The following is a 27270-nucleotide window of genomic DNA, read 5'->3' as shown; positions in this document are numbered from 1 at the left end:
CACAGTGGAGATCTTGGATAAATTACTTTCTTTCTCTGAGCACATCTTTATCTTAAAAATTGAGCTAACAGCCATCCCATGACCTTCTTAGTAGGATTAAATGGTATCACACATCCAACACCATAGAAGACCCAGCCCAGGACAGGCTCACCATACCCAGCTACTCAGAGCTGCTGGACAGAATGCACTATGGGTGTGGAAGAGCCAGGCCCCTGAACTGCACAGAGATGAGATGGTGATTGTGCTGGTAAAGTGGTTGTCCAAGCTTCTGTAAGTCAGTCAGGGGCTGGCAGTGTGTCTCTGGCACTCGTGTCTCAGGTGCACAGGTCCAGAGTACACCATCCCCAGCACACCCTACAGACCATCAGGCCTGGAGGAGGTCCCTGCTTCTCTCAGCACCTCTGAAGTTAGGGCCAAGGAGCCGAGAAGCTTCCATTTGGTGAGAAGCGGAGGAGGAAGGGCTTGCAGAAGCTGGGGCAATGTCAGTAAGTCTAGAAAGCAGGTGGAACCGGGGCCACCGAGCCCATGCCCTATCCCTGGAAAGTTCCTTTCCCTCCAGTGAGGAAGCCCTTCTTTTCCCAGACCAAGCTCTCAAAGAACAACTGAGAGGCAAGAAAGGCACCATTAGGGGGGAGGGGGTAAAAGGACCACAGGCAGACATGTTTGGAATTTTTAAAGTTTATCTGAATCTGCTCATTCCCAAACTTCCAGGGCCTGCCCAAGAGGGAGGCCAGGCAGTAACGTGAGCACCTCGAGGACACCACACTAACTGTGACCAAGCCAGTCTGTTTTCTCGTTTACAAAATGAAGGTGGTGGACCATGTAGTCTCTGAGGTCCTATCACACCCTACCAGCTGAAAAATCTGTCTGTCCTCAGAGACAGGTCTGGGAGGGAAGAAAACTGACAGGGATGGTGAGTTAGAGCTCAGGGCTCCCTGAGGTTGGAGACTCATCCATCAGTTGTCGGAGGTGAGAGGCTGCCTTGTCCAGTCTCGACAATTCTAGTTGAAGAGAAGAAAGCTGGACAAGAAGAGAAGGAGGTGAGGATCCAGGTATGAGGCTCATGCCTCCCAGCCCACATTCCTTCAAGAGTCAGGCCTCCTGGGGGGACTCTCCCAAGTCTTACCCTTTGCTGCCTCTGAGTCTCTGCCTCCCCTTCTGATGGAGTTCTGGCTATGAGGCCATCAAGCTGCTTCTGTAACTTGTGTCTTCGGGCGGCTAGCAGAGGTAGATGGGTCTGGGGGTCCACCAGACCCTGGGGAAGAATGGGGAGGAAGGCTCAAGGCCTCCATCCTTTCCATTCTGAGGCCCTTTTCCTGCCTTTATAGAGCCCAGTCCTTCCTTTCCTTCCAACATCCTTCCTGATCCCTTCCTTCCCCCTCCCATCCCCTCTGGTCACCTGTAGCTCCATGTAGACCTGAACTGTGTCACTGAGTTGAGCCTGGGCCCAGCCAGAAGGAGCTGCTGTGCCTGGGGGTAAGAGGCTCACAGCCCCACAATGGCTCAGGGTGCCCAGGGGCTCCAGGAAGGACTCGAAGAGGCCCTGCTCACCAGGCTCTGAGCTCTGCAGCAGCACTGGGGAGGAGAAGGAAACTGTCAGGGTCAAGGCCTCAGCTACTACCTCCTTCCCAACCCACACCTTCTGACTAGGGTATGCACTCCCTTTCCCCCCCCACCAGCCCCTTCTTCCTGCAGGGATCCAGAAACCCAGGACCCACCTCACCTCGAGGCCGGGCTTTGGTGAGCTGGTACATGGCTCGGAGACCCCTCAGTGCCTGCACGGCTTCCTGGACCCGGGAGAAGTGCCGCTCCAGTTCAGGCTGGCGCCAGTGTTCCTGGTGATGGGGGGACCACAGTTGGCAGAAGTACTTCTGGGAGACTCAGTACCAACCCTCCTGGCTCTGTCCTCAATCCATCCACCCATCTCCTTAAGGCAATAAGATCTGTCCTCAAAACCACACACACAAAATCCACCCCCAAAAGGAACATGGCAAAGAGCAAGGAGTCATCTCAGAGGTTTTAGATGATCAGTGTTTGATGTCCGTTTAGTTGTTCTGACTGAAGCTGGCAAACAACCAAAAATAAATTTAATACTATTTAAAATTCTCAAAACCAAATAAGTATAAAAGAAATTTAAAAAGTTAAATTTTAAAATAAGTTTTTGGGTGTATTTGTAGCATCTGTCCTTCTAAAGTTATTAAAGTTGCACTGAGATGTTTGGAGCACCTTGTTACTAACTCATCTAACCCTTATCACAACCACGACATGTATTATTACTGTCCCCAGACTAAAGATGGGGAAACCAAGGCACAGTCACACAGCTAGTAACTGTCAGTCTAGCAAAGGAGCTTGTTCTTGACCACTATGCAAATACTATCCCCCAAGACCCTAGAGTTATCTTAGCAACCCTGCAGGAACAATCCATACTCCCAAGGCTCTATGAGAAAGTACAAACCAGCACTGTAAATGATCCCACGGCTGCAAACCCTTTCAGAACCCCCACCCTTTACCAGCAGTCCTACTCCAAGGTGCCATGCACCTGATACTCACCAAGCTACAGCCACTGGGGTACGGGGCAACCGAGATGCTGGGGGCAAGGTGGCAGCCAGGCCTGGAAGGCAGCCTCTGCCAGAGCTCTTCAGCCAGGAAGGGCATCAGCGGGGCCAGGAGGCGGAGGCCAAGATCAGCGCAGGAGTATAGGACCTGAGGGGGCTCTGGGGGATGTGATGAGTGCCACAGTCTGGGCTTCACAGCCTCCTGGGGAGGAAGTAAATAATCACAGGACAGGCAGGACCACAGCATTCCTCCACACAGCTGCTGCCCTACCTGTGGGTGCCGTGGGTCCTGGCGCCACTGGCTGTCCCAAAACACACTCTGGAGCACATGAAAAGGGGAAATTCAGGGCAGTGCTTCCCTTAGGGGGTGAGGATAACATTTCCAGGGAGACATGTGTAGTTTAGAACAAAAATCATTGAGTTTTTTGCTTATCAAAAGGGGATGAAGTTTTTAATAAGGCTGAGCTAGGACAGTGGTCAAAGTCAGCAATATCAGCATTACCTGGGACAAGAAATGAATATTCATGGCACCCACCCCAACCTGCTGAGGGAGCCACTCTGGGGGTGGCCAGGCAATCTGTGGTCAACAAGCCCTCCAGTGCTTTGGATGTAGAACCCAGCAAGAGAACTCTGGTCTAAAGGTCACTGTGTGCTCCCTCCCAGCCTTCTCTCAGCGCCCAGTTTGCCCACGGGCCACACTCAGCAACTAGAAGAACTCTGCCTTCCGATCTTGACTTGTCAGACTGTTTTCTAGAAGTTTCCTCTCTTCCTCCTTTCTCCCCATATAACAGCCAGGCAATAGTGCCTGGGGTGCACTGCAGAAACCAGTCCTAGGGAAGAGGGGAACTGAAACTTTCCTCTCTCCTAACCTTTTTTATTTATTTTATATAGGATCTTGTTCTGTCACCCAGGCTAGAGTGCCATGGTACAATCACAGTTCACTACAGCCTCCAACTCCTGGGCTCAAGCAATCCTCCCACCTCAGCTTCCTGAGCAGCTGAAACTACAAGTGTGCCCCACCACGCCCAGCTAATTTTTTTATATTTTATTTTTTGTAGAGATGGGGGTCTCACTATGTTGCCCGGGCTTCCTTTCCTTTCCTTTCCCTTCCTTTCTGTTCCTATCCTAACTGAGGAAACAGTGGGGAACTTATTAACTTCAGAGTTCTCTGCCATGGATCCTGATTTCCAGGGGAATTAGAAATGGGGCTGCAGAAGTGGGAATGTCAACCCTCAACCCAGCCTTGCTCACCAGGTAGACATCACAGAGGTTGTGGAGCCAGAAGTGGTACAGTGTATGGGTGACGAGCGAGAGCTCACAGGTGAGGAAGCCCCGCTCACACTCTTGGGCGGTCAGGGCAAGGCGACTCAGGATCCAGGCATCCATGGAGGAGGAGGGAGACAGCTGCAGGCAGAAGAGGCTTCAGGACTGGGATGACTTGACGCCCCCACCCCAGACTCCTTTGCCTCCAGATGCCACCTTTGGCCCTCAAACAACTGACCACCCCCTCTCCAAAGTGCCTCTCTTTCTCTACCTCCTCTACAGGCTGTGGTACAAATTTCTCCCCTAGGACTTTGAGGATAAAGCGCAGGGCATTCCAGATCTTGTTGCAGAAATGGCGGCAGCTCTGGACCTCAGAAACAGACAGGCACACGTCGCCCCCTGGAGGGAAAGAATCCAGGGAGTCTGCGCAGGGCAGCTGCAGCACCAGAAGTCCTAATCCTGCCCGCTCCCTACACAGGTGCCCACTGCCCTCTGCTCACCCCAAGGCCTCTCACCCAGGCTTACCATGGACTCCATGGGAGCAGAGTGCAAATCTCAGGGCATCTGTCCCACACTCGGGGATCCCATGAGGAAAGTCCTTTTTCTGCAACCAAAAAAACAAGGGTGGCAGACGCCTATGAGATCGAGGCTGGAGCCTGGACCACAGAGGAAACCAGAGGTCACAACCTAGAGCTGGGAGGAGGCAGACAGCAGCAACTAACCTGTGCTGCAGCTGCAATGGCCAGCTCTGTGGGGTCCAAGTTCCCACTCCTCAGCTTCTCCTGGAGCACCTGGGGATAGGGGTAATTCACTGGCCCAGGGTTAAAGGCCCTGCATCTACAAGGGTCACACCTGCTGACCTCACACCTCTCCTCAGCCTCCCTTCCTCTCTCCCTCAAGCCGGTTCTGCATCCTCACCTGCAGTTCCACCCCACTGATGATGTCCCGTGGGTCCAGCACATTGCCCAGAGACTTGCTCATCTTCCGGCCCTGCCTGTCCCGAACCATGGAATGAAGAAGCACCTGGGAGAATGGAGGGGGTCAGCAGTGGAAGGCTTCAAGAGCCTCTCCCTGGAGGGTCCCTTGGGACCTCTGGCCTCTGTACTTTAGAGAATAGGGTGGTTAGTGAATCAGGAAAAGGAACCAGAAACACGGAAAGCACCATGTTAGGGGTTAGAAGAAGGGAGGACAAGGTTGGGAGAATCTGGGGAGTCCAGATGGGGAGGGCACTGAAGGGCTGTTACCTTGCTGAAGGGAAGTTGCCCCGTGAGCTGGGTCCCCAACATGACCATGCGGCCCACCCAGAATAACAGGAGGTCGCTGCCAGTTTCCAAAAGAGACAGGGGGTAGTAACGGGCAAGATCTGGGGTCTAGAAGGGAGAGGAATAGTAAGAGGCTCAAGCCCTGGGCTCCTGGCTCTTTTCCAGCTTCTGGGGGCCCAGCTGTCCCCTTTCTTCGTCATCCCCACCTTCACTCTCACTCTTTCAACCTGCCTCACCTGTTGAGGCCAGCCCAAGGCAGAAAAGGGGAACAGGGCTGAAGAGAACCATGTGTCCAAGACATCAGGGTCTGGGAAACAGAAAAGGAATAGGGATAATTGGAACCTCAGCTTCTAGGACCCCACAGCTCACAGTTCTGCTGCCACCCCTACCCCCAGAGACCAGAACCTCAGTTTCTAGGACCTCACAGCTCACAGCTCTACTGCCCACCCTTCTAGGAGTACTCCTACCCCGAGACCAGAGGTGTCACCTTTGGCTCCATTCTCAGCTTTCTCAACCCTACCTTCTCCACCTCTGTATCTGCTTCCCTCAAAGGCCCAGACACCTGGCCCACCCCCTCTGCAGCTCAGGTATACTCACCCCTCTCCAGGGTTAGTTTCACCCCTGGCCTCCCCGTCAGCTTTGCCGCTACCTCTCTGGCCTCAGCCTCTGATCGTCCAACTACCCAACAGTCCTCCCTGTCCCCCTGCAAAATAAGTAAGGGGTGGGGAAGAGTGAGGAAGAACAGTGACAGGTGTAAATGTCATTTAGTTTTCATGTCCTCTTGTGTGGTCTTAGGGTGGCCTGCCCACTCCGGGAGGGAGATGAAGAAAGGGAGCCTTGACCATACAGGTTACATAACTAAGAGTAAGAAGCACATTACTGAGATCAGGGAGCCTTGATCATGCAGCTTACATGACTAAGAGCAAGAAGCACATTAATGGGCAGGAGCTGAGCCCAGCTCTGGAGTCCTAGGCTAGGCTCTCCACCATGCCCAGCCCTCCCAGAGCTTCCTACCCACCTGCACGTGCTCCTCCACGACCAGGTAGGCTGGAATCTGATGGCCCCACCACAACTGCCGGGAGACACACCAGTCCCTGCCGAGAGGACATCAGTGATGTCTCAGCATATAGACAGTGGGTCCCCCTCCCCACCTCCATTAGCACTCCCTATTGCCTTACCCGATGTGGGAAAACCAGTGCTGCCAGCTCTTCTGGTGAAAGAACGGACTGAGCTCCAGAGCCCCTGACTCTACAGCCTGGAGGGAACAGAGTCTTTAGACGATACCTTGCTTTCTGCTTGTCCACACTTCCAGGGATCGAATAAGTGGCCTCTGAGAGCATTTTAAAACCCAAAGGACCTCCCAAGCCTCCTGAGAAGACTCTGGGCTTGAGTGAGGGTATGAGGCAGCCCTCTTTGGGCCACCCCGCCTCCATCCCACACATCCTTCCAATGACCACAGCTGGAAAAGTGAGGGGGGTCAGGAGAGGTCCTCCAGGCTCCTGTTTCTTCAGTTCAATTCTCAGGCAGGTCCCCCTGCTCCTGGCCCCAGTCCTATCTCATGTTGCAGCCTCACCTGGGCAGCTCGGTGCCCCATTTCCCGGCAGCGGACAAACCACTGGCTCTTCAGCAGGTATTCTACCACGTCCCCGGAACGACTACAAGGAACACAGGGAGAGTCCGCTGTTCCTCAGGTCCTATGATTTCTCCCAGGGACACAGGACGCTACTGCATGTCAGGCCCTCAGTACCAAGGATACAGCAAGGAATAAAACTGACACAGAGCTTATATACTAAAGAGGGATGCAGAGTTCATCCAGCTGTCACTCTTAAGCTTCATTCATTCCCTCTCAGGGGTGGCCCTTAGTAAAGGAGTTAAAATGAGGTTACCTGCAGATGGGCAGGACCATGGGTTGGTTTTGGAGGCCCCGGAACAGGCCCCGTTCCCTCAGTGCAGACATTATCTTTTCCCGGGCTATGAACCGGTTAAGACCCTGGAGAAGAAATGACAACAGTAAAGATTAAAAGGCCTCTAGAGAAATAAGAAAGTGGGAGAGGGTGGACCCAAAGAATGGGGTAAAACAGGCAGCTACCACCTGCAGCCAGTCCCCACAGAAGGAAGTCATGGTCCCATCCTCTGCAATAACATTCAGGGGGCTCAAGCCGTGTCGGGCCCCAATCTCAGCATCGGCAGGACTATGAGCTGGCGTCACCTTCACTGCCCCTGGGGAGCACAACTGCGGTAAGCACTGAACTTATCTTGGCTTTGCTTTTCCAGAAGTATCCTTATCATCTGTGCCTCCCTACCACCCTCTTCTTTGTCTAGGCCTTCCTTTCCTTCCCTCCACCCATTCAGACCACCCAATATGAGGATCTCCCTCTTCCACTTTCCTCCTCTTCCTGGTTCCCTCCCTTCTCCCCTAGGGTCACAGCTTTCTCTCCCTCTCCAACCTCCACTCACCTGTGCCCACATGTGGCTGAACAGCAGGGTCTGTGATGAGAGGGAGAAGCTTCCCTGTCAAGGGGTGATGAAGCCACCGCCCATGTAGATGCTGAAAAGAGATAGATCAAGGACAGGCATGTGTGGGAGGTAGAAAGGTCTGGAATGGGTGTGAGAAGCCCAAGAATAAGAGGGTGGAAATGAGAAGAGCAAGGTCAGCAAACGTTCTCTTAAGGGGTCAGAGTGTAAATATTTTAGGCTTTTGGTCCAGAAGCAAATTCAGTCTCTGCACAATTACACTCCACTCAGCCACTGCAGCAGTTAGATAACATATATAACTGCAGCCATAGATAATACAGAAGCAAATGAGTATACAAAACAGGTAGTAAACTGGAGTTGGTCTATGGGCCACAGTTTGTCAAACCCTGAGCTAGAGGAAAAGTGTAACATAAAAAAAAAAAGGAAGGAGCAGAGAGCAGAATCAGAGCCATTGCAGAGCTGAGCTGAGAGAAGTCTCAGGAAAAGGAAAGAGGAGCAAAAAAAAAAAAGAGCTACCAACTAAAAAGGAAGGGAAGAAAGGCTGGGTACAACGGCTCATGCCTGTAATCCCAGCACTCTGGGAGGCCAAGGTGGGAAGACCACCTGAAACCAGGAGTTAGAGGCTACAATGAGCTGTGATTTTGTCACTGCACTCCAGCCAGGGTGACAAAGTGAGACCCTGACTCAAAAAAACCAAAACAACAAAAACAAAACAAAACAACAAGGGAAGAAAAGGCCATGGGGGTGGGAGGGCCGGTGTTCAGGAGTGCTGTGTATTACTGTGTATCGGGGATCATCAGGATGAACAGCCACAGCCACATCTCCAGGCAGCGTCTCTGGCCTCGTGGTTCCTACCACAACCTCTGCATCTGAAGACAAACATTCAAGCACTTAAAGCTGGTCATTATGCTTACCCATCACTGCTGACATAGCTAACACCAGCAGAAGTGGAAAGGGGCAGGGGCAGGAAAAGTCAAGATGGAACAGGCTCCCAGAGTAACTTGAGAAAATCAGGGGCAGGGTTTGTAGGAGCTTTGTGTTTCCCATAAGCTGATGACCAGAGGCCTGAGAGGGTGCCTAGTTCCAAGGAATTCCTTGATAACTTGCATGGGAGAGACAGGGTCAGTATTAATAAAAGCAACTGGAATCTTGCTAGTGCCCAGAGCACGCTGGGGAATCTCAGCGTCCTCATCACAAATGCTGTAATTCTTCAGGGCCCAGCCCCTCCCACAAGAAGCCTCTCCTATGAGAAGCTTCCTGACTATTCCAGCTCATCTATCTAACCTCTTCTCTGAACTCTATAGAACTTACTTTACAAACCACACATCAGAACTCACCTCTTATCTCCTTTCTGGGCAGCAGACTCCCACAGAACTACACTAGGCTCCCAAAAGGCAGTGACCACATCTACCTTTCTTACATGCCCCAGAACACCCAAGCTAAGTGCCTACAACGATGCAAATATCACCAATGTTCACAAGGGAGACAAGCTGAGGGGTTCTTAACAGCTCAACATGGGTTTGAGAAGACAGGGGAAGCAGAGATAAGCAGTTGACCCTGCAGAGGACTACGCTCACCAGGCTCTCCATCCACGGGGAAAGCAACAGAAACCATGAGGCCAAAAGACACAGGGGTGGGGCAGCCAGGCAGTCGAAGTTCTGTGCGGCCAGGCAGGGGCCGGCTCTCTACCTGAAAGTGCCAAGGAAGCTAGGTCAGAGAGTAGCCTTTCTGCAAGGTTCACACCTAAACTTACCTCCCCCCACCATTCATCATTTGCCCAGCCTCCCAACAACCCAGTTAAAGGCCTTCAGAGGATTTGGAAACCACCTCCCTCTCCCCTCACCCAATGTTTGTGCAGTCACAGTTTTAATAAGCATTCACTGAGCACTTAAGCCATGCCCAGGTATTGTGTTGAGCACCTACATGAATTCTCATCTCATCTTTTCAACACCCCATGATGTAGGCACTCCATCATCTCTAACTTACAGATTGAGGAAGCTGAGGCTTAGAGAGGCTAAATAGCCTGCCAAAAGCCACACACAGCTGTCAGAAGCAGGGCTCAGATTTGAATCCAGGCAGTCTGGCTCCAGAGTCTGAGCTCTTAACCACTCAACTACCCTGTCCTGGAGCTCTTGCAAACCTGCTTCTCTTTCTCTGCCTCACCTCAATGTCCGAGATGGCTGATCTTAAAGCACATGACCAGTTGACAAGCTGACGATTCCGGTACAACAACCCCGCCTTGTAGAGTCGCACGAAAGCTTCAGTGACAGCCATTGAGGAGCCCTAGAATGACCTGAGTGTCCAAATCTAACAGCTGCTTCTCAGCCCATGACCCCACTCAGGGACCCAGGCATTCTTACCTCCCTTCTCAACTCACCCAACAACCCCCTGCCTTGCATAGATCTCTAAATGCCCCCCAGCACCCACAGGGACCAAGGCACAGAACACTCACAGCATCCATGGTAAAACACTCTCGATCCCAGTCCAGTGAGGCACCCAGAGCTCGCAGCTGCTCATAGATCTCTCCACCTTTCCTGTGCCCAGAGATATCCTCATAAGCAAACAAGTCCTGAACCCCTCCCATGAACCAGGCCCACCGATGCCCCCATCAATGCTGGAGGAAAATGAAGTGAGTATAGCATTTATCTAGCCTCCAGAAGCTAATGGCAACGGACCTACAGACCCACAGACCCAGTATGGAGCTTTCTATGACATTAAAAGAGGAATAAAATTCTAAGGAACAGAGGAGGGGTGGCAAAATTCTGGGAAATGCAAGTAAGCGTCACAGAAAAGATGGCATGTGATAACAGACCTGGAAGGATGAGGGTAATTTCATGGGAATTGAAAAGTAGGTGTAGGCGAGTGGGAGAGTGACAAAATCGAGGCAAGGGAAAATGGGGCAAGTAGCAAGAAAAAGATATATAATATGCACGTATACACACAAATGTATATGTTTTAATGTATACATAACACATGCACACAAAGAAGCTTAGAAACCCCACCAAACACTACGGGGCTCCAGAGTTTACACCTCTGAGGCAGGCAGGGCTGCACTAGGAAGAGGTGAGGATTACAAATTAAGAGAGAAAGTGGTGGGAACCAAGGACCCAAACCTGCCACCTGGGACCCTCCAGCCTGCCCACTGTACTCACACTTCCTTCCACTGCCACACCTCCCTAAGGAAGTCCTTCCGGCTCAGCTCATGCCTCCTGACTCCCCGCTCCTTCCATAATTGTTTCTCCACCACAGCCTGCAGTTGGATTAGGGGAAAGTGAACAGAATTGCTTTTGGGAAAGAAATTGCTTTCACCCAAGAAATGAAAAATGTAATAAAAGACATACTTGTGTAGCTATTCCTGCATGATCGGAGCCCGGGACCCACAACACTTGATCCCCACGCATCCGGTGCCTGCAACAGAAATGCCCTCATGTAAGCCCCTGGGCTTACACATTTATCCTCACTCATTGCCACACTTTCTACTTCCCCTCCAAGAAATCAAGCAGCCTCTATTCCCCTCTCACCAGCGCACAAGGGCATCCTGTATGGCTACCGTGAGTGCATGACCAATGTGCAGAGAGCCAGTAACATTAGGAGGTGGGATACACATGGAAAAGGTCTCCCCTGTGGCCTGGGGCAGCTGGGCCTAGAAGGAAGTCAAAGGGCAAGAGAGGACTGCGTGTTACCTGGGAAGACAGCACCCTCTGGTGTCCCCAAAACTTCAGGGAAGAACTATCCTGCAGGTAACAGAAAAGTGGAGGGGAGGGGATCTGACAAGAGAAACCTTTGGAGACACCAGGGCCAGAAAGAAGATGTGGTCTTCAGTGTGAGTTCAACTCTGAGGCACCAGTTGTGCTCCAGAGTCACTCTGTCCTGGAGACCACTTAGTACCCCTCCCTGCCAGGTACTAACCTGATATTCTGGCTTGAAGAAGCCCTCTCGCACCCACCACGGGTACCAGGCAGCCTCAACATACCGGGGGCTGTATGCAGGAGGCAGGGGTCCAGAGACATCTGCGGAGGCAGAGGACAGCTCCACTAACTACTGAACTTGATTCCAGGCTGCATTTCAGCAGACCAAATGGGCAATAAAAATGTGAGAGAAAAGGCCTAGTTCTACAGTTACCTTTCTTTTCACCAGGTTCTGTAGGAATTTCATACAATACTACCTCCTTAGGACTCCAGGTCTTCCTGGATTCTGCAGGTGACTAGGAGGAGGGAGTAGAAGGGTGGTAGGATGCAACTCCTAGTATATCTCAGCCATGTGGATCCCAGTCCAAGTCTCCTCCAGCCCCCTCCCAAATCTGAGACCCAAGGACAACCTGTCTGACCCCCTAACCTTGCTCTTCCTGGCAAGCCCAGCCTCCAGCGCCGCCTGTTTTTCTCGCAGGCGCTTCTGTTTGGCTTCACGGTTCCTCTGAGAGATGGGAGATCCATGGGGCTCTGACTGTGTAGAAAGGGGATGGGATCTGAGGAGGCCTGGTGAGGGCCTCAGCACCCAAAGTGATGGTCGAAAAGAGGCCAGAGGCAAATGAGGCATCAGGCACGTTTGGGAAAGGGCCGAGATCTGTTTCAGATAGACAGAGAGCACATTAGGAGCATGTGGAAGGTAGGGAAGGGTCACTCCCCCTAAGGTCTGTATAACTGCTTCCTGCTACTGCCCCCTTACCCCTTATTTCCTGCAGCCACTAGTACTGGTCTGTCATTCCAAGTATCTATCCTCCCCCACACAACCCTTCCTCCTTGAGGACTAGATTTCTAGGTGGCAAAGTATAAGCACTCTGGAGTCACGGAGACCGGGGCACTTCTGGAGCAGGGCCTAGTCTTTTGCCCTCAACATATGCATCTACGATTTGGTGGCGACCGCTGACACAGAGGGGCGAGGACTCAGGTTCAGGGAGATGATGGGCATCAGCGCGCCTAAGAGCCATCAAGGAGTCCTGCCAGGGTCACTGAGATCTCCGCCTGCCCAGGGGCCGCCCCAGAGTCACAGCCCCGCGCGGCCCGATCTTCCCGCCCATCCCACCGCGTGGGCCCAGGGCCAGCAGCTCCTCCTGCTTCCCGGAGGCCGCCCCGGCGCGCGCTCACCCGGCTGCCCTGCCGCTATCCCATGGCGCCCCGCGGCGGCAAGGGCTGGGGGAACTAGAAAGCCGACCCTGGAACGTGGCCCGCCCCGCAGTCCACGCAACGCAGTGGGGGCGGGGCCCGCCCGGCGCAAGCGCAGCAGCTCGCCTCGGCCCCACCTCCTCCGCTCCCGAGCCAATAACGGCCGTCAACGGGAAGAGGAGGGAGTCCGCCGCCGAGAGAGGAAATCCCGCAGGGAGGCACCTGGGGCCGCATAGCTCACTATCACAACTTTATTAGACAAGAAAAGTCCCGCCGCGTAAATAAAAAACACCTGAGTTCTGAAGCCGCGCCCGCCATGCGGCTGGGTCGGCCCGCCCCGCCGGCCCGCCCGCGTCCGAGCCCCGCAGTCTCAGGAACTGTGCTTCTGCCGCTTCCAGAAGCGCTTGACGTCGCTGTGCCCGGCCGGGGTCACCACCATGAGCCGCTTGGCGGAGTTCTCGAAGATGAGCACGCCCAGCTCCCGCGCACGGGCCAGGAGCAGCTCGAAGTCCACTTGTGACAGGAACTGGTTATATAGGACGCCTGGGGTCAGCAGGACGGGAGGGGTGGAGAGAAATGGCAGAATATGAGGCTCCGAGCCACCGGCCTGGGAATCCTCCCAGCCCCTGCGTGGCTTGCCCTCAATTTTAAATACCCCCTGAAACTAAAATTTTTAAAAATTTAAAAATAGGCCGGGCTCGGTGATTCAGCCTGTAATCCCAGCACTTTGGGAGGCCAAGGCGAGTGGATTGCCTGAGCCCACGGGTTCGAGACCAGCCCGGGCAATTTGGCGAGACCTCATCTCTACAATAAAAAGAAAAAAAAATTAGCCGGGTATGGTGGCGTGCTCTTGTAGTTCCTACTACTTGGAAGGCTGAGGCGGAAGGATCACCAGAGCCCAGCAGGTCGACGCTGGGGTGGCCGTGATTGTGCCACTGCACTGCAGCCTGGACAACTGGAGTGAGACTCCAACTCAAAAAAATGTCACTGTAACATCAACTTACTCTGAAAATTCATAGCCCCTGTCACCAAATTGACCCATTCCTGTTCAGCTGTTATCCCAATAAAATCTAAATCTCTATGCTTGTCTGCCTGGGTTCATCTTAATACCAGTGTGGCCCAGCCATATTCAGAAAGGCAATATAATACAGTAAGAAAATCCATTAATGTTCATCAAAACCAGAAAATAATTGTGAATTAGTCCCTCTCCTAGTTAAATACAAATTGAACTGATTTGGGACAATTTATTTACTACAGACTCACCCCCAAAATAACAAATGTCTTGCCATCGTTTCTCTCCCAGTCCATGCAGTAAACAAAAAATGCATAGAAAGCTTTCTCAGCTAGTAAAGACTGAATTGTCTGCCCTTCCTTCGGTCAATGACCAAGACTCCACCACTAGAAGCCACTTACCTTCAGTGAATCGGAGTCTGTCCCTTTCCAGCTCCCACAGCCGAATCTGGTCTGTGATGGTAGGAGGCAGCACAGGAGTCTGCAGAGACAAGGGTTGGCTGCAGGAACTCAGGAATACCATCCCAGACAACCCAGCCCTACACTCGTTTCCCAGATGTGGATACCCCTTTTTCTTTTCTGTCATTTCATCACCAGGGCCCAGGATCTGTATGCCTCTGACATCTTTGTACCTGTTTGAGCATCACTGGGTGGGCCCGTGTCCTTAGGAAATGGATTATCTAGGAAAACACAAGAATGGCATGAGGGTTTGAGCAAGTGGTCAGGAAAGTCAACCACGTTGTCACCTAATGTCACTGGTATATCAACTTACTCTGAAAACTCATAACCCCTGTCATCAATTCGACCCATTTCTGTTTAGCTGTTATCCCAAGTTGTTGCTCCCATTGGCCATGTCTGCTATTCTTATTCTGGCACATTCACCCTTTCCAGTCTTGTTTTCTTTTTCTTTCTTTAAAATAGCAGCAGCTACTATTTTTTCAGCACTTATTGCATAGCAGGCTCTGAGCTAAATGCTTTACACTTATTCTTCCACTGAATTCTCCCAACCACCCTGTGAGGTGAGAACTGTCATGAGGAAGTTGAGGTTCACAGAGGTGAAGCAACTAGGCCCAATTCCCTTCTATCCTTTTCCAGAGGAAAGGAAATGGTGGTGCCCAGACACAAAACAAATCCATAGCTATACCTCCCTCCCTCCATGTTTTCCCCTCAGGGTCTGCCTATTTCCACACCCAAAGCCTTGGATTCTCCTCATGCACCTGGTGCTTACACACAAACAATCCGCCATGACCTATTATAACAGACCCGGAGCTAGCCTTCCGTAATGTGACCACCCTGTACCCCACAGCCCAAGTACAGCCGTCTTCCTCCCCTACTTCCCCCAAGCGAGGATACCTGCTGGGCTGTGATGCCACTGGCGATGGCCTGCTGCACACTCTCCCGGGTCACCTGCGCCACCACCATGTTGGGGAAGCGATAGAGCATCTCAGAGAAGAGGGCAATGAGGGCGATCTGCAGCTCGGACTCTGACCCGGGGATAGGAAGAGAAGATAAGGATACTACCCCCATAGCCAGACTCCCTCAAGCCCATCCTTCAAGTGTGATGAGAAATGTCAGCAAGCTCTGCAAACTGCCAGGTAAACATGAACATAAATCGGCATTCCCTCCTGTTTCCTTCCCCTCCTAACCCATCCCTACCCTTCTCTCCCAGGGGCCCTCTGTCTGAACTCACCTGTATAGGCATACAGTCGGTAATTGGTTTCCACAACAATGAAGCCTGGCTGATGCACAGTGCCCCCAGCACCAGAGACGCCTGATGAGAGATTGATGGCCAGGCGTGTGGGGTAGTAACGCCGAGATTTCCTCTGGAAAAGGATAGAAGGGAAAGGCAGATGTCCTTTCTCAGGGGTCACTGCCCTAAATCTTCCTGCCTGAGACATCAGATCCCTCCCAGGACACAGAACCTCATCCCTGACTCCCCTGAGGGATCCAAGTATTCAGTCCTGCCAACTGCTTCCTGCTGATGCCCTGAGACCCCACTACTTTTTAAAGGTCAAGTCAACACACTACCCTAGAAGATGCATATCTAGGTGCTCATACCTTCCTCTGGAAAACAAGCCCAAACTCACGCAGATGTTGCAAGAAGTTCAACAGAGAATCACTCATACCTTCCACAGAGTAATCCTGGGGAAGAGAGGTGACCAGCTGGAGTCCAAAACACATTCCATCCCCGCTTTCTCAATCCTATACACTCAATCCCTCTTTCCCATCTCTGCTCATTCTGCGTTTATTCTTATCTTCTCACTCTACTGCCCACAAACTGCTTTCCCTTCCTATGCCCTCACTCTCCAGTTCCTGCTTACCTTGCCCAGAGTAGAAAAGCTGAGCTGGAAGAGGAAGGAGAGAATCTCCACTAGGTCCATGCCCCGGCTCTAGGGAGAAAGGGGCAGAGACAAAGATGAGAGATGGAAGGGAAAATGGGAGAAGAGGAACAGAGAGGAGAAAATGAGGGGACAGAGTCTGCAAGCAGTAGTCTCTCAGTGAGGACTGAGAGGAGCAGAGCCTGCTGGTAAGTGGCCCCAGCCTCCTCACCTGGGCCGTCTGCAGATACTGCAACATGAAGTACCAGAGCTGGGCCGGTGTGTCCAGCAACAGGAACTGGAAGCCAGCTGAGGTAATGCAAGGTGGCTCTCCAGGCTCAGTACTAGAGACATAGAGAAGGACGATGGAGACATGCAGAGAGAGGCTACTATTCCCACTTGTCCTCCATGTTTTTTCTTGGTATCGGTGTCTGTTCTCTACTTAGCCTACCCCTCCCATCTTGACTTGCCCCAGATACCATTTAGCAGGGATCCAAGGAGGTGGCACAGCAGAGAGCTATGGGACCACTGGCTTCCTCACCTCTTCATGAGCCCAGCCTGGCTGAGGAGTTGAGCCAAGTCCTGGCTGACAGCTGCACTGGGGGAGCCCACCATGAAGTGCAAAACCACCTGAGGAACAGAAAAGAACAGGGAGACCATGCCTCTGGGGGCCATGGGAAGTAGGACCACAAGCAGAGGCACGCACAGAGAGTCCCAAGTGCTCACCTCCCATCGCTCCTCAGCATATTTGTCAAGTGAGGGAACATCACGGGCGTGCTTGTCTGGTCCCAGCTGACTTGTGTCATCAGACCAGGCCTTCCCCCTGCAGCCAGGATAGGTAAGAGTAAGGAGCCCTGTCTGTATTCTTTGCTGCCCTTCTGCCCTCTTTCCACCCTTATCCCCACAGCCATGAGTGGGGGACATTTCCTACACCATGCAGCCACCCACATCTGGTCCAACTTACTTATAAAGGAGCTCCCCAAGGTGGAGCCCACAAGGTTATGAGAAGGCCCCTCAGGAACTCCTCCTCCAGCAGTTTAATTACCAGTTTAATCACCAGTTCCCCGGCCTAGCTTAGTAAGAGATGGAAGTAACATACCCACCCAGAAGGGCAATGCGGAGGTTTTGGCGGAAGATAGGGTTGAGGATGAGGCCCTGGAGCCCGCCTGGGAGCAGCTGGGTGTGCCAGATACGGAGGCCACTCAGCAGCCCTGTACTTTCCTCTTGAGCCCTGAAACAGAAGCAGAGAGGTAAATGGTGTGTCGGGAGACAAAAAGGAGGAGGCTCATGAAGCCTCCATTTCTGCCTTTTCTGAACTGATGCTCCCTGGATCACTGTTCCAAAGAGAGAAATCAGCACTTCCTTAGGACAAATAGTTTTACTGTACTACCTATCAGAGCCTTGTTATAAACATCACAACTCTCTAAGAGGGAAAATACAGTATGCAGAGTTTCCCAAACTTATTTAATTGCAAATTTTGAGGTACACCTATTAATGTTTCCTGGAAATGTTCCAAATAGCAGTTTGGGAGAACTAGTTGTTGAGAAATTTGTGTCTGGCTGAGAATGTAGTAGAAACTCACTTGCTGAATTCCTTCTTTACCCACAGGGCAACAGCAGCTTGCGGCAAAGGCTGCTCCAAAAAGAGCATCCGCATCACCCAGTTCTTAGCCAAGGATGGGAGTTCCCTGTAGGGAGAAAGAGATCAAATTTTAATATCAGAAGCTGCCTTATATCTGCTTCTCTGCCCTCAGCTGCCTCACAAACATCTCATCTCACTCCATCATATCTTTACCAGCCTTACTGTCCCCATAAACTCAGTCTGTTTTGGCCTGCCACAGTTGGGAGTAATCTCCAAGCCTACCCCACCCCATCCCCAGCCCCTTTTACTGCCCCCTCCCAAGCTGCTATGGTTTTACCCATGTTAACTTATGCTAGTCTGCAGGTCCCATTACATTTCCCCTTCATGGTCCCTGCCATGAAAGGGATTCCTCACCTGAAGACAGCCAGACAAGTGGCAGGATGCCCATACAATCGGTCCAATACCCCAGGGCTCAGCCCCCCTAAGAATTCCTGCAGATTCCTGCATTGTAGGTGTACTCGGTTCAGTCCACCCCTTGAGGGGGTGCTCTCCATCACCTGAGAGATGCAAACGTTGGATTAACACACCCATGATCCATGCCAGTGTCACCCCTGACCTTTCTCACTCTCATTTAGGTCCACCTGCTCCCATAATAACTCCATCTTTTCTGTGGTTTCCTTTCCAAGTCACTTATCACCTCTGGTTTCTCCCAAATCTGGCCAGCCCCCTCCTCCCTTTCCTGACTCCTCACCCCAGTTCTGTGCTCAACTCCAGTCTTCTCTCGATCTCCAAGTGACAAAATTATTAATCGTCGCAAAATCATTTTGAATTTCAATGACTTGTCTCATCTTTAGCTAAGCAGTGACAAAATTATTTGAGCCCAGTCTTCGCTCTCTTCCACCCCTCCTGATCAGATCAGTCCATAAGCTCCAAATCTGTCAGTCCTTCCCATCTTCCAGTTCCAGGCACGGCGATAACGTCTCCTCTCTCAAATCTAAATCGACTTCTTTCCCCTTCCTCCAAAAAGTCTCCTTCACCCCCATTCATCCTGACCCGCACCGTCCAATCTCCTAACTTCTACTCTACTTTCCCCCAACTCCTCGCTTCTCACCCAACTCTGTCGCACTCCGCCACCCCCGCCCTCTTGTGTCCCCTCACCACTCTGTGTCGATCCTCCTCGCGCACCCCGAGTCTCGAGCCGTTGTTTAATTGAAACCAGTGTCTCGCATTGGCTCCCGGAGATAGGGGGAAGGACAGTGAAAAATGCGGGGGGGAAAAAGATGGGGAAAGCGACGAAGGATTTTACAGACAAGATTCCAGAACGGGGAATTCAGAAGAGAAGGGAGGGAAGGGAAAGTGGGAAAGCGACGAGAGGGATGAGAATAGGCAATGCACTCGCCCGCCGCGAGGCATAGTGGGAATTGGAGTCTCGTCTTTGCCATCCTGGAGCAGGCTGAAGCGCGTCAGACTACAAATCCCGAAAGGCACTGCGAGGAGGCCGAGGGGCGAAAAGCTGCCTTTTAATTGAAGGAGCCGGTGACACCAGAAGTCGGGCAGGTTGGTTCCGCAGCACTGAACGAAGCCCGTCCACGCTGCTAACGGTGTGTCTAACCGGCCAGTGCTAGAGGCAGGACGCTGAGAGTAGAAGTACCTGGAGAACTCCCTGGCTCAGGTGGCTTGGTCGTGAGGCGCTTAGGCTGAGACTGCAAAACCGGATTCCTTGCACACTCCAGAACGTTTTTGTGAGATAGATATTGAAACGCTCCACTTTGCCTTTCTTGGCACATAACTACTCCACAAATCTGAATTTCAGCCTTCACCAGGCTTTCAGTCCCTGTTTAGTTAGAAGACCCTGATAAATACAGTTTTTTAAAAGATACCAATCGTTTGCTCCGTCTACTGCAGAGAAAGGTAGAAGAGATCTTCAGCCAAAGCCAGAACTATGCGTTTCCCCACATTTTATATAATATATATGTTGTTATTCCCACCTTATAGACCAGAAGATCAAAGCCTGACTTGATTAAGACATTTGCCTACAGCCGACTCAGTGGCACTGCCTGCAATCCCAGCAATTCGGGAGGCCAAGGAGGATCGCTTGAGGCCAGTAGTTGGAAGCTGGGGTGAGCTGTGACCGCACACTGCACTCTAGGCAGGGCAACAGAGAAGTTAGAAAGTACCCAGGCAGGAATTTGAGCACTGTTTGTAAGAAACCAAGGGCTATAATGGTAAGGATTGTGCAAAACTGTTATGCTTTGTAGCTCACCCACGCTTGTTCTGTTGTTCCCTGTTTCTTTAGCAATACATGTTTACAGCCTCAAAGAAGGACAAAAACTGACAAAGCTTCTTTAGGGAAAACTTTAAGGTTGAAAGACAATTTACAATCTGGAAAGAAATGCTTGCGAAAACAGATATAATACAAAAATCTCTTGCAAAGTAATAAGAAAAAGAAACATAATAGAAAGATTGGCCAAAGAGATAACAGGCAATGAACAAAAGAAATACAAAGAGATGGAAAAAACTGTCAACTTCACTAGAAATTAAGGAAAAGTAAGTTAAAGAAGCAAAATATCAGAAATTTAAAGAAACAATAAAAGATTGGCAAAAAAGAATTTAAGGTTTGACAACTGACAACCTCAATGTTGACTGGGGCGTAGGAGCGTCTTCATACACTTTTGTTGAAGGTTGACAGTGGTAAGGTCAATTTGGCAGTCAATTCTCATGTGACTACCCTTTTACCTAGCAACTCCACCTTTAGGAATGTATCACTGAAATTCTCCCACTTGAGTATAAAGATATACAAGGGGTATCCAAAAAAAAAACCCCAAATTACCTTTTTTTTTTTGAGCGGGAGCAGGCCTCTTTTAGTACAGGCTTCCTCCTCTAGGCATCTGCATCAGTGTACCAGCTAACGTAAGAGGCTGTGTTCAGCTTCAGTTAATTTGTCTGTGGCAAACTGGTGACTAGTTCTTCTACCATGACAACACACCTGCTCACACCCACGCTGAGTGTTCAGCAGTTTTTGACCAAAAATGACATGACTTTCATGCCTCACCCTCCTATTCACCTGATCTCGCCCCAAGTGACTTTTTTTGTTTCCCCAGATAAAAAAGTCCTCAAAGCAGCCAGGCTCGGTGGCTCAGCCTGTAATCCTGTGCCTTTGGGAGGCTGAGGTGAGTGGATTGCCTGAACCCGTGGGTTCGGGACCCGCCTGGACAGTGAGACCTCATCTCTACAATAAATTTTTTAAAAATCAGCTGGGCGTGGTAGCGCTTGCCTGTAATTCTGGCTACTCGGAAGGTTGAGGCGGAAGGATCACCGGCGCCCAGCAGGCAAGGCTGCGGTGGCCGGGAGCGGCCACTGCACTCCAGTCTGGGCGACCAAGTGAGACTCCAACTCAAAAAAAAAAAAAAAAGTCCTCAAAGGAAAACACTCTGTCGATGTAGAAGAGGTGAAACAAAAAATGGCAGAAGCACTAAAAGGCATCAAAACTGATGGACTCAAAAGTGAAAAGTGTTTCAATAGGTATATTGCATCAAATGGAGAGTACTTTGAAGGTGACTGAGTTTTAAACATGTAAGAATAAATACATTGCCAGGCACGGTGGCTCATACCTGTAATCCCAGAACTTTGGGAGGCTGGGGCAAGATTGCCTGAGCTCAGGGTTCAAGACCAGTCTGAGCAATATGGTTAGACTTAGTCTCTACAATAAATCAAAAATTAACTGGGTGTGGTGGTGCACACCTGTAGTTCCAGCTACTTGGAAGGCCGAGGCAGAAGTATTACTTGAGCCCATTAGGTCAAAACTGCGGTGGCCGTGAGCATGCCACTGCACTGCAGCCTGGGTGACAGAGTGAGACTCTGATTCAAATAAATAAATAAATAATACACAATTTTTTAAATAAATAAATTCCAGGTTTTTTAGGGATCTTCCCTCCTACATGCAGAGATGTTTACTGAAATGTATTTGTTGTTGTATTCTGAAAACAATGGAAACAGCTCACATGTCCATCATTGGGGGTGGGTAGATAAAAATGTGAATCATTGTAACAATGTAGACTACCGGACAACCTTAGAGAGGAAGTCATTGTATGCACTCTGGTCTGGAACTATCTACCACTCAACATTAGGGGGAGAAGAGCAAATTACAAAATGGCATGCACAGTCCAATGCCATTTTTGTAAGAAGGTTTTATGCATTTGTAAAACTTAAAGAAGGTATTTGCTTCATTTTGAAGAAAGCAGACAAAGGGAGCTGGGCAGACCATGTCACAATTTCCTATGCTCTGAGGCTGCACTGTACAGTATGGTAGTTGCTAGACACCTGTGGCTACTCAAATTTAAATTAACTAAAATAAGATTGAAAATTCAGTTCCTCGGTTATAGTAGCCCTGTTTCAAGTACTCGAGTGACTACTGATTGGACAGTGCAAATATGAACCTATTTCCCTCACTGCAGAGTTCTCTTGGAGAACTTGCCCTAAGGGAGGCAGTGGATGAGGGAAGGATGTCTCCTGGTGGGAATGAGCACAGGCCACATTCCTAGAATGGGCTTATAAGAAAGAAAGTCAGCCTGATGAACCAGCTGGGCCTAAGGAAGGGACCCAGGCTAAAATTGTGGAAAGAGCTCCTTTTCACAACCCTTACAAGCACAGGGTTGTCCAGCCCATGGCTGAAAATTACTGTGACAGGCTCACAACCTTTTCTTCTTAGGCAGCATCCTAAGAAGGAACAGAGCTCCGAGACTGCAGGCCCGCTTCCTTCGGCTTAGAGGTATACTGACTGTGCCACCTTGGGTAAGATGCTTAACCTAATAGAGTTTTCTTCTCTGAGAAATGGCAATAATTTTAACTACTTCACATATTGTTGTATTAAGTAAGACATAATATGTAGTAAGTACAACATCCGGCATATAGTGAGTGCTCAGTAAAATATTATCATTGTTTTTCTATAACTTGTACTTATTAATCCTAATTGTCTAACTCTACATAATCTCTAATGTTTGCACTTCAGATATTTGATACAGTTGTTTTATTCAACTGATATTTATTGAACCCTGTGTTCCAGAAATTTGCCCTTGGGCAACTCACAGTCTAGTAGAAGAGCCAGGTATTAAAAACATGCACAGCCAGGCATGGTGGTTCACACCTGTAATCCTAGCACTTTGGGAGGCAGAGGCAAGAGTATTGCCGGAGCCCAGAAGTTTGAGATCTGCCTGGGCAACATGGCAAGACCCTGTCTCTATAATAAATCAAAAAATTAGCCAGGCGTGGTGATGCACGTCTGTAGTTCCAGCTACTTGGAAGGCTGAGGCAAAAGGATGGTCTGAGCTCAGCAGGTCAAGGCTGCAGTAGCTGTGAGTGTGCCACTGCACTGCAGCCTGGGCAACAGAGTGAGACTCCCACTCAAAACAAAACAAAACAAACAAACAATAACAATGCACAGATACATGTAAAATTGCATTGGGAGGTTGACCTGGTCAGGGAAGTAAGGGAAGACCACTGAAGAGCAAGCAGGAGTTAGTAAGGCAGAAACCGCAGGGAACGTTGTTCCGGGTGGGGGAACAGCATACTCCAATGACCAGGTGGCAGGAGGGACTGTGGCCCACTGGGGGAAACTGAAAGAAGGCCAGTGGCACATAGAAGAGGAAAGAGGATGGAGGAGGATATTGGAGAGGCACGTGGGGGCCAACCTTGGCCAAGAAGATTTTGTTCTTTAAGAGCAGTGAGGGACCGCGCTCGCTCGTGCGCGCCCGCCCACCCGCCAGCCAGTCTCCTCAGCGCGCTCTCGGTGGCCCGACGACCCGGGAGCCGCACGCGCCGGACGGGGCTCGCCGCGCTCGCAGTAGCCGCGCGCGGGCCCGCTGAGGCGGAGCGCTCGGTCTCCGGCCCGGACACGGTCGCGGCCGGCGCCTCCACGGCCCCGGGGCGGCGGCGGGAAGAAAGTGAAGAACGAAATTGCTGCTCTTGTTTTCTTTTCCACAAGTCTAGCTTGAAAACACGTAGGTTGAAAAGAGAGGCAGTTGAGAGGTTTGCTGAGAAATTGACTCTGATACTTAAAGAAAAATATAAAAATCACTGGTATCTGGAAAAGCCATCAGAGGACGGGCCTACAGATGTATTCTGTCAGTGAATTCCCGAGAGTTGGTCCTGACGTCCTGAAAGCCTGCGAGAACAGCTGCATCTTGTACAGCGACCTGGGCTTGCCAAAGGAACTTACTCTCTGGGCGGATCCATGTGAGGTGAGGGATGGAGGGAAAAAACACCACATTCATTGTTGCCAGCTTTTAAAATGAGGATGAGAACAAGGATGAGATCGCCAAGAAAGTTACCAGACCTCTTGATAAGGTTACCTCTGATTATCATTCAGGATCCTCTTCTTGGGATGAAGAAACAAATAAGGACGTGGAAGTGAAACCTAATTCAGTGACTGAAACCCCAAGTCCTGTGTGCCAAATTTTCTGGCACCCTTTGCCCAGAAAAAAAGCGAGGAATGTACCAAGGGAATGGCCATCAGAATCACTACCCTCCTCCTGTTCCATTTGGTTATCCAAATCAGGAAAGGAAAAATAAACCATATTGCCCAATTCCAGTGACATGGGTACCTCCTCCTGAAATGCACTGTGACCAGAATCACTGGATTAATCCTCACATGTTAGCAGCTCACTAGTTCCTTTTGATTCTGTTTGTGTCATGTTGAGAGAAAGGTAGAATAAACCTCACTACACATTAAAAGTTCATACTAACAGTTCAGACCATCAAACTTATTTTTATAGAGGTTATTAAGAATAATCTTTCTTAAAATGTGTCTATATGCACTTTAGATATATTGATATCGTTTGGGAAGATTTATTAAAGTTAGTCAATTGCCTGAGTTTTTAATATTGGACTTGAGTATATGTTGTGCATCAACTCTGTTGGATACAAGAACACTGTAGGAGTGAATGATCTATTCTAGCATCTTTGAGCATTTACTTTATGGCGCGTATGTAAGTTATTTATACACAAAGAAATATATTTTATGACGTTGTTTAGAAGAATCGAGTGAAATCATGTAGTTGCAAATAAAAAGTAGTTTGAGTGAAATCATGTAGTTGCAAATAAAAAGTAGTTTGAAATGGGCTCGGTGGCTCAGCCTGTAATCCCGCGCCTTTGGGAGGCTGAGGTGAGTGGATTGCCTGAGCCCGCGGGTTCGAGACCCGCCTGGGGAGGCGAGACCTCATCTCTACAATAAATCAAAAAATTAGCCGGGCGTGGTAGCGCGCACCTGTAATTCCGGCCACTTGGAAGGCTGAGGTGGAAGGATCGCCGGAGCCCAGCAGGCGAGACTGCGGTGGCCGGGAGCGGCCACTGCACTCCAGTCTGGGCGACAGAGTGAGGCTCCAACTCAAAAAAAAAAAGATCACTGTGGTTGCAGGGCTGAACGCAACCCAAAGAGGGGCAGATCCAGTGACCAGCTAGGAGATCACTGTAGTGATCCAGGCAAGATGGAGGCAGCGTGTACCAGGAGGGCGATGGAGACAGAGAGCTGTGACAAGTTCTGGCAAGATCTGGGAGGCAAAAACAACAGCTTTGTGCCAGGTGGACTTGGGCAGTGAGGTGAAGGAAAAGGGATGTTGAGAATGACACCTGGTGCAGCTAAGTGGATGATGCTGCCACTCGCTAAGTCAGGAGGCTGTGGAGGAGGAGCAGGTTTGGACATGCTGAGACTGACCTCTCATATGGATCTAAGGCTTAAAAGATAATTCTGTGATCAGAGATTTGGGAGTTATCGAGTTCATTATCGTGGCTTCCATTACTCATTATCCTGGGTTCCGGCCTCTAAATGCTAACCTATCAGTGCCCAACCTAAATTATGGTGCAGCGTTTGACCTGTGTAGGTTTTAACAGGACTATTAAATCTGTGACCTGGGCCCCAAGGGCCTGTTAATTAAATCTCAGATTAAATTATCTTTATTGTTATTTCCATTATCCAATCCAATTGGCTCATTTTGTGATTATCGTTAACTAAAACCACAGGGTCTTTATTTCACATGGTCTGCCATCAAGATGGGTCTGCCTTGTCCGATACTTGCAATGAATTTTTTTCTCTCCAACCTAATTTGAACTCTTGGTTCAATGCTCTCTTGATAGTTATGCATCCTTTCAAGAGAGTTTAGGCTCTTGGTTCTGGCTTCTACCTCAACAGCCCACACCCATTGGGTCATTTGCACATTCCATCAGTCTAATCCAGGAATTCTCCTTCTGGGATTCCTGGACCCCTGTGGGAGGCAGAGGGATGTCCTAGAATTGGGGCAAGAAAAGGAAGTTACATTTTTATTTTTACTAATCACTAACTGAAATTTAGCATTTTCTTCATTTGTGAATATAGACAAAATCTCCAATAGTATTAGCAGGACCTGTGACTTGTCACTAATAGATAACACGGTTATTTTTATATCCCACTATGATTGATGTAAAAATTTCAGAATGTCATTTATGCTCATTACTATTTGGAAAATATGAGTAAGCCAGGTTCAGTGGCTCAGCCTGTAATCCCATGCTTTGGGAGGCTGAGGTGAGTGGATGGCCTGAGTCTGCGGGTTCGAGACCCACCTGGGCAACTTGGCGAGACCTCATCTCTACAATAAATCAAAAAATTAGCCGGGTGTGGTAGCGCATGCCTATAGTTCCAGCTACTTGGAAGGCTGAGGCGGAAGGATTGCCGGAGCCCAGCAGGTCGAGGCTGTGGTGGCCGGGAGCGGCCACTGTACTCCAGTCTGGGCGACAGAGTGAGACTCCAACTCAAAAAAAAAAAAAATATGAGTAGTTATTGCACCTGTTGCTAGATCTTGTTATTAGATATATGTATATATTTTTTTTTTTCTTTCAATTCTGAGCTCAGGTCAAGTGTAGAAAAATTCATAGTTACAAAGAGGTCAGTAGTAAAACTTTTCATCATTGCTCAGAATTAGTCTTTCATACATATACATATGCAAATACACACACATACAGTATCATTCATTAGCATGTCCTAAATTATCCCATCTATATTATAAACACACAAACACCCCCCCACAGACATATGTGTCCTTGTTTTATAGTTTTGCTTCTCAGAACTGTGGAGATCATGCATCAGGTAGGCTGGAAAGTCTTCTGATGCTCAGATTTGGCTATTTTCATCATTGATCTACTTCAGTAAGAGCAGATCTCAGATTTTTTTTTTTCTTTTTTTTGAGTTGGAGTCTCACTCTGTCGCCCAGACTGGAGTGCAGCGGCCGCTCCCGGCCACGGCAGCCTCGACCTGCCGGGCTCCGGCGATCCTTCCGCCTCAGCCTTCCAGGTAGCTGGAACTACAGGCGCGCGCTACCACGCCCGGCTGATTTTTGATTGACTGTAGAGAGGAGGGCTCGCCAAGTTGCCCAGGCGGGTCTCGAACCCACGGGCTCGGGCCACCCACTCACCTCAGCCTCCCAAGGCGCGGGACGACAGGCTGAGCCCCGAGCCCGGCTGATTCTCATCCTAACGACGATTACCGATGGAAACAGAGAGGCGGAAGGCTGGCTCGCGTCGCACCGCAAAGCCGAGGGCTCGGGATTCGAACTCAGGCGACCTGACGTCAGAGCCCACGCCCTCCGCCACGGCAGCTCCCAGGGGTCCCCGGAGCGAGCCCGGCCGGGGCCGACGACCCCGCAATGGCGACCCTCCGGACCCGTCCCCGGCGCCGCCG

At 50.3% G+C, this 27270-nt stretch overlaps 2 protein-coding genes and 1 pseudogene across 5 annotated transcripts; 1 reads left to right on the top strand and 2 right to left on the bottom strand.

The window, feature by feature from the left end:
* Positions 1-662: 662 nt before the first annotated feature.
* VARS2 (valyl-tRNA synthetase 2, mitochondrial) lies at positions 663-12780 on the bottom strand. 3 transcript variants are annotated; one of them, XM_008058962.2, is made up of 30 exons: positions 12640-12780; positions 11891-12118; positions 11678-11759; positions 11465-11565; positions 11077-11198; positions 10897-10963; positions 10708-10805; positions 10008-10089; positions 9719-9838; positions 9133-9244; positions 8336-8424; positions 7538-7628; positions 7173-7300; positions 6967-7070; positions 6654-6735; positions 6259-6335; positions 6099-6174; positions 5678-5783; positions 5317-5387; positions 5063-5188; positions 4737-4841; positions 4541-4609; positions 4344-4422; positions 4090-4217; positions 3807-3959; positions 2551-2757; positions 1724-1835; positions 1400-1575; positions 1127-1255; positions 663-1020 (listed from the first exon to the last, which is right to left on the bottom strand). In XM_008058962.2, exons 2-30 carry the CDS (start codon positions 12089-12091, stop codon positions 919-921), a joined length of 3195 nt encoding a protein of 1064 aa, XP_008057153.1. In that variant the 5' UTR covers positions 12092-12118; positions 12640-12780; the 3' UTR covers positions 663-918. The 3 variants fall into 3 exon arrangements, with proteins under 3 accessions (XP_008057153.1, XP_021568514.1, XP_008057155.1); XM_021712839.1 differs by having other exon boundaries at positions 12517-12643; XM_008058964.2 differs by lacking the exon at positions 11891-12118.
* A 110-nt stretch (positions 12781-12890) lies between these two features.
* On the bottom strand, positions 12891-18963 carry GTF2H4 (general transcription factor IIH subunit 4). 2 transcript variants are annotated; one of them, XM_008058960.2, is made up of 14 exons: positions 18726-18963; positions 17982-18124; positions 17569-17673; positions 17086-17217; positions 16713-16809; positions 16528-16616; positions 16219-16330; positions 15990-16058; positions 15727-15810; positions 15359-15491; positions 15022-15152; positions 14301-14348; positions 14071-14149; positions 12891-13200 (listed from the first exon to the last, which is right to left on the bottom strand). In XM_008058960.2, exons 2-14 carry the CDS (start codon positions 18119-18121, stop codon positions 13028-13030), a joined length of 1392 nt encoding a protein of 463 aa, XP_008057151.1. In that variant the 5' UTR covers positions 18122-18124; positions 18726-18963; the 3' UTR covers positions 12891-13027. The 2 variants fall into 2 exon arrangements, with proteins under 2 accessions (XP_008057151.1, XP_021568517.1); XM_021712842.1 differs by having other exon boundaries at positions 18753-18932.
* Positions 18964-21103: 2140 nt separating this feature from the next.
* On the top strand, positions 21104-24231 carry LOC103261328 (annotated as a pseudogene).
* Positions 24232-27270: the final 3039 nt, after the last annotated feature.

The sequence above is a fragment of the Carlito syrichta genome, unplaced genomic scaffold (assembly GCF_000164805.1).
Source record: "Carlito syrichta isolate Samal-C Ts95f unplaced genomic scaffold, Tarsius_syrichta-2.0.1 Scaffold303666, whole genome shotgun sequence".
Classification (NCBI taxonomy): domain Eukaryota; kingdom Metazoa; phylum Chordata; class Mammalia; order Primates; family Tarsiidae; genus Carlito; species Carlito syrichta.
Note: the sequence above shows the minus strand (reverse complement) of the source record. Positions and strands in the feature narration are given on the sequence as shown.

What these genes read in the sequence shown, in the direction of transcription:
- VARS2 (XM_008058962.2), bottom strand. Translation starts at nt 12,091, where the DNA reads ATGCCTCATTTGCCTCTGGCCTCTTTTCGACCATCACTTTGGGTGCTG. An exon ending in ATGCAGGAATAGCTACACAA is followed by an intron (nt 10,806 to 10,896) that starts GTATGTCTTTTA and finishes ATCCAACTGCAG; the next exon opens with GCTGTGGTGGAGAAACAATT. An exon ending in CCCCGTGGATGGAGAGCCTG is followed by an intron (nt 8,425 to 9,132) that starts GTGAGCGTAGTC and finishes GTTTGTCTTCAG; the next exon opens with ATGCAGAGGTTGTGGTAGGA.
- GTF2H4 (XM_008058960.2), bottom strand. Translation starts at nt 18,121, where the DNA reads ATGGAGAGCACCCCCTCAAGGGGTGGACTGAACCGAGTACACCTACAA. An exon ending in CGCATTGCCCTTCTGGGTGG is followed by an intron (nt 16,810 to 17,085) that starts GTATGTTACTTC and finishes TCCTGGCTGCAG; the next exon opens with GGGGAAGGCCTGGTCTGATG. An exon ending in GTGGCATCACAGCCCAGCAG is followed by an intron (nt 14,349 to 15,021) that starts GTATCCTCGCTT and finishes GTGTTTTCCTAG; the next exon opens with ATAATCCATTTCCTAAGGAC.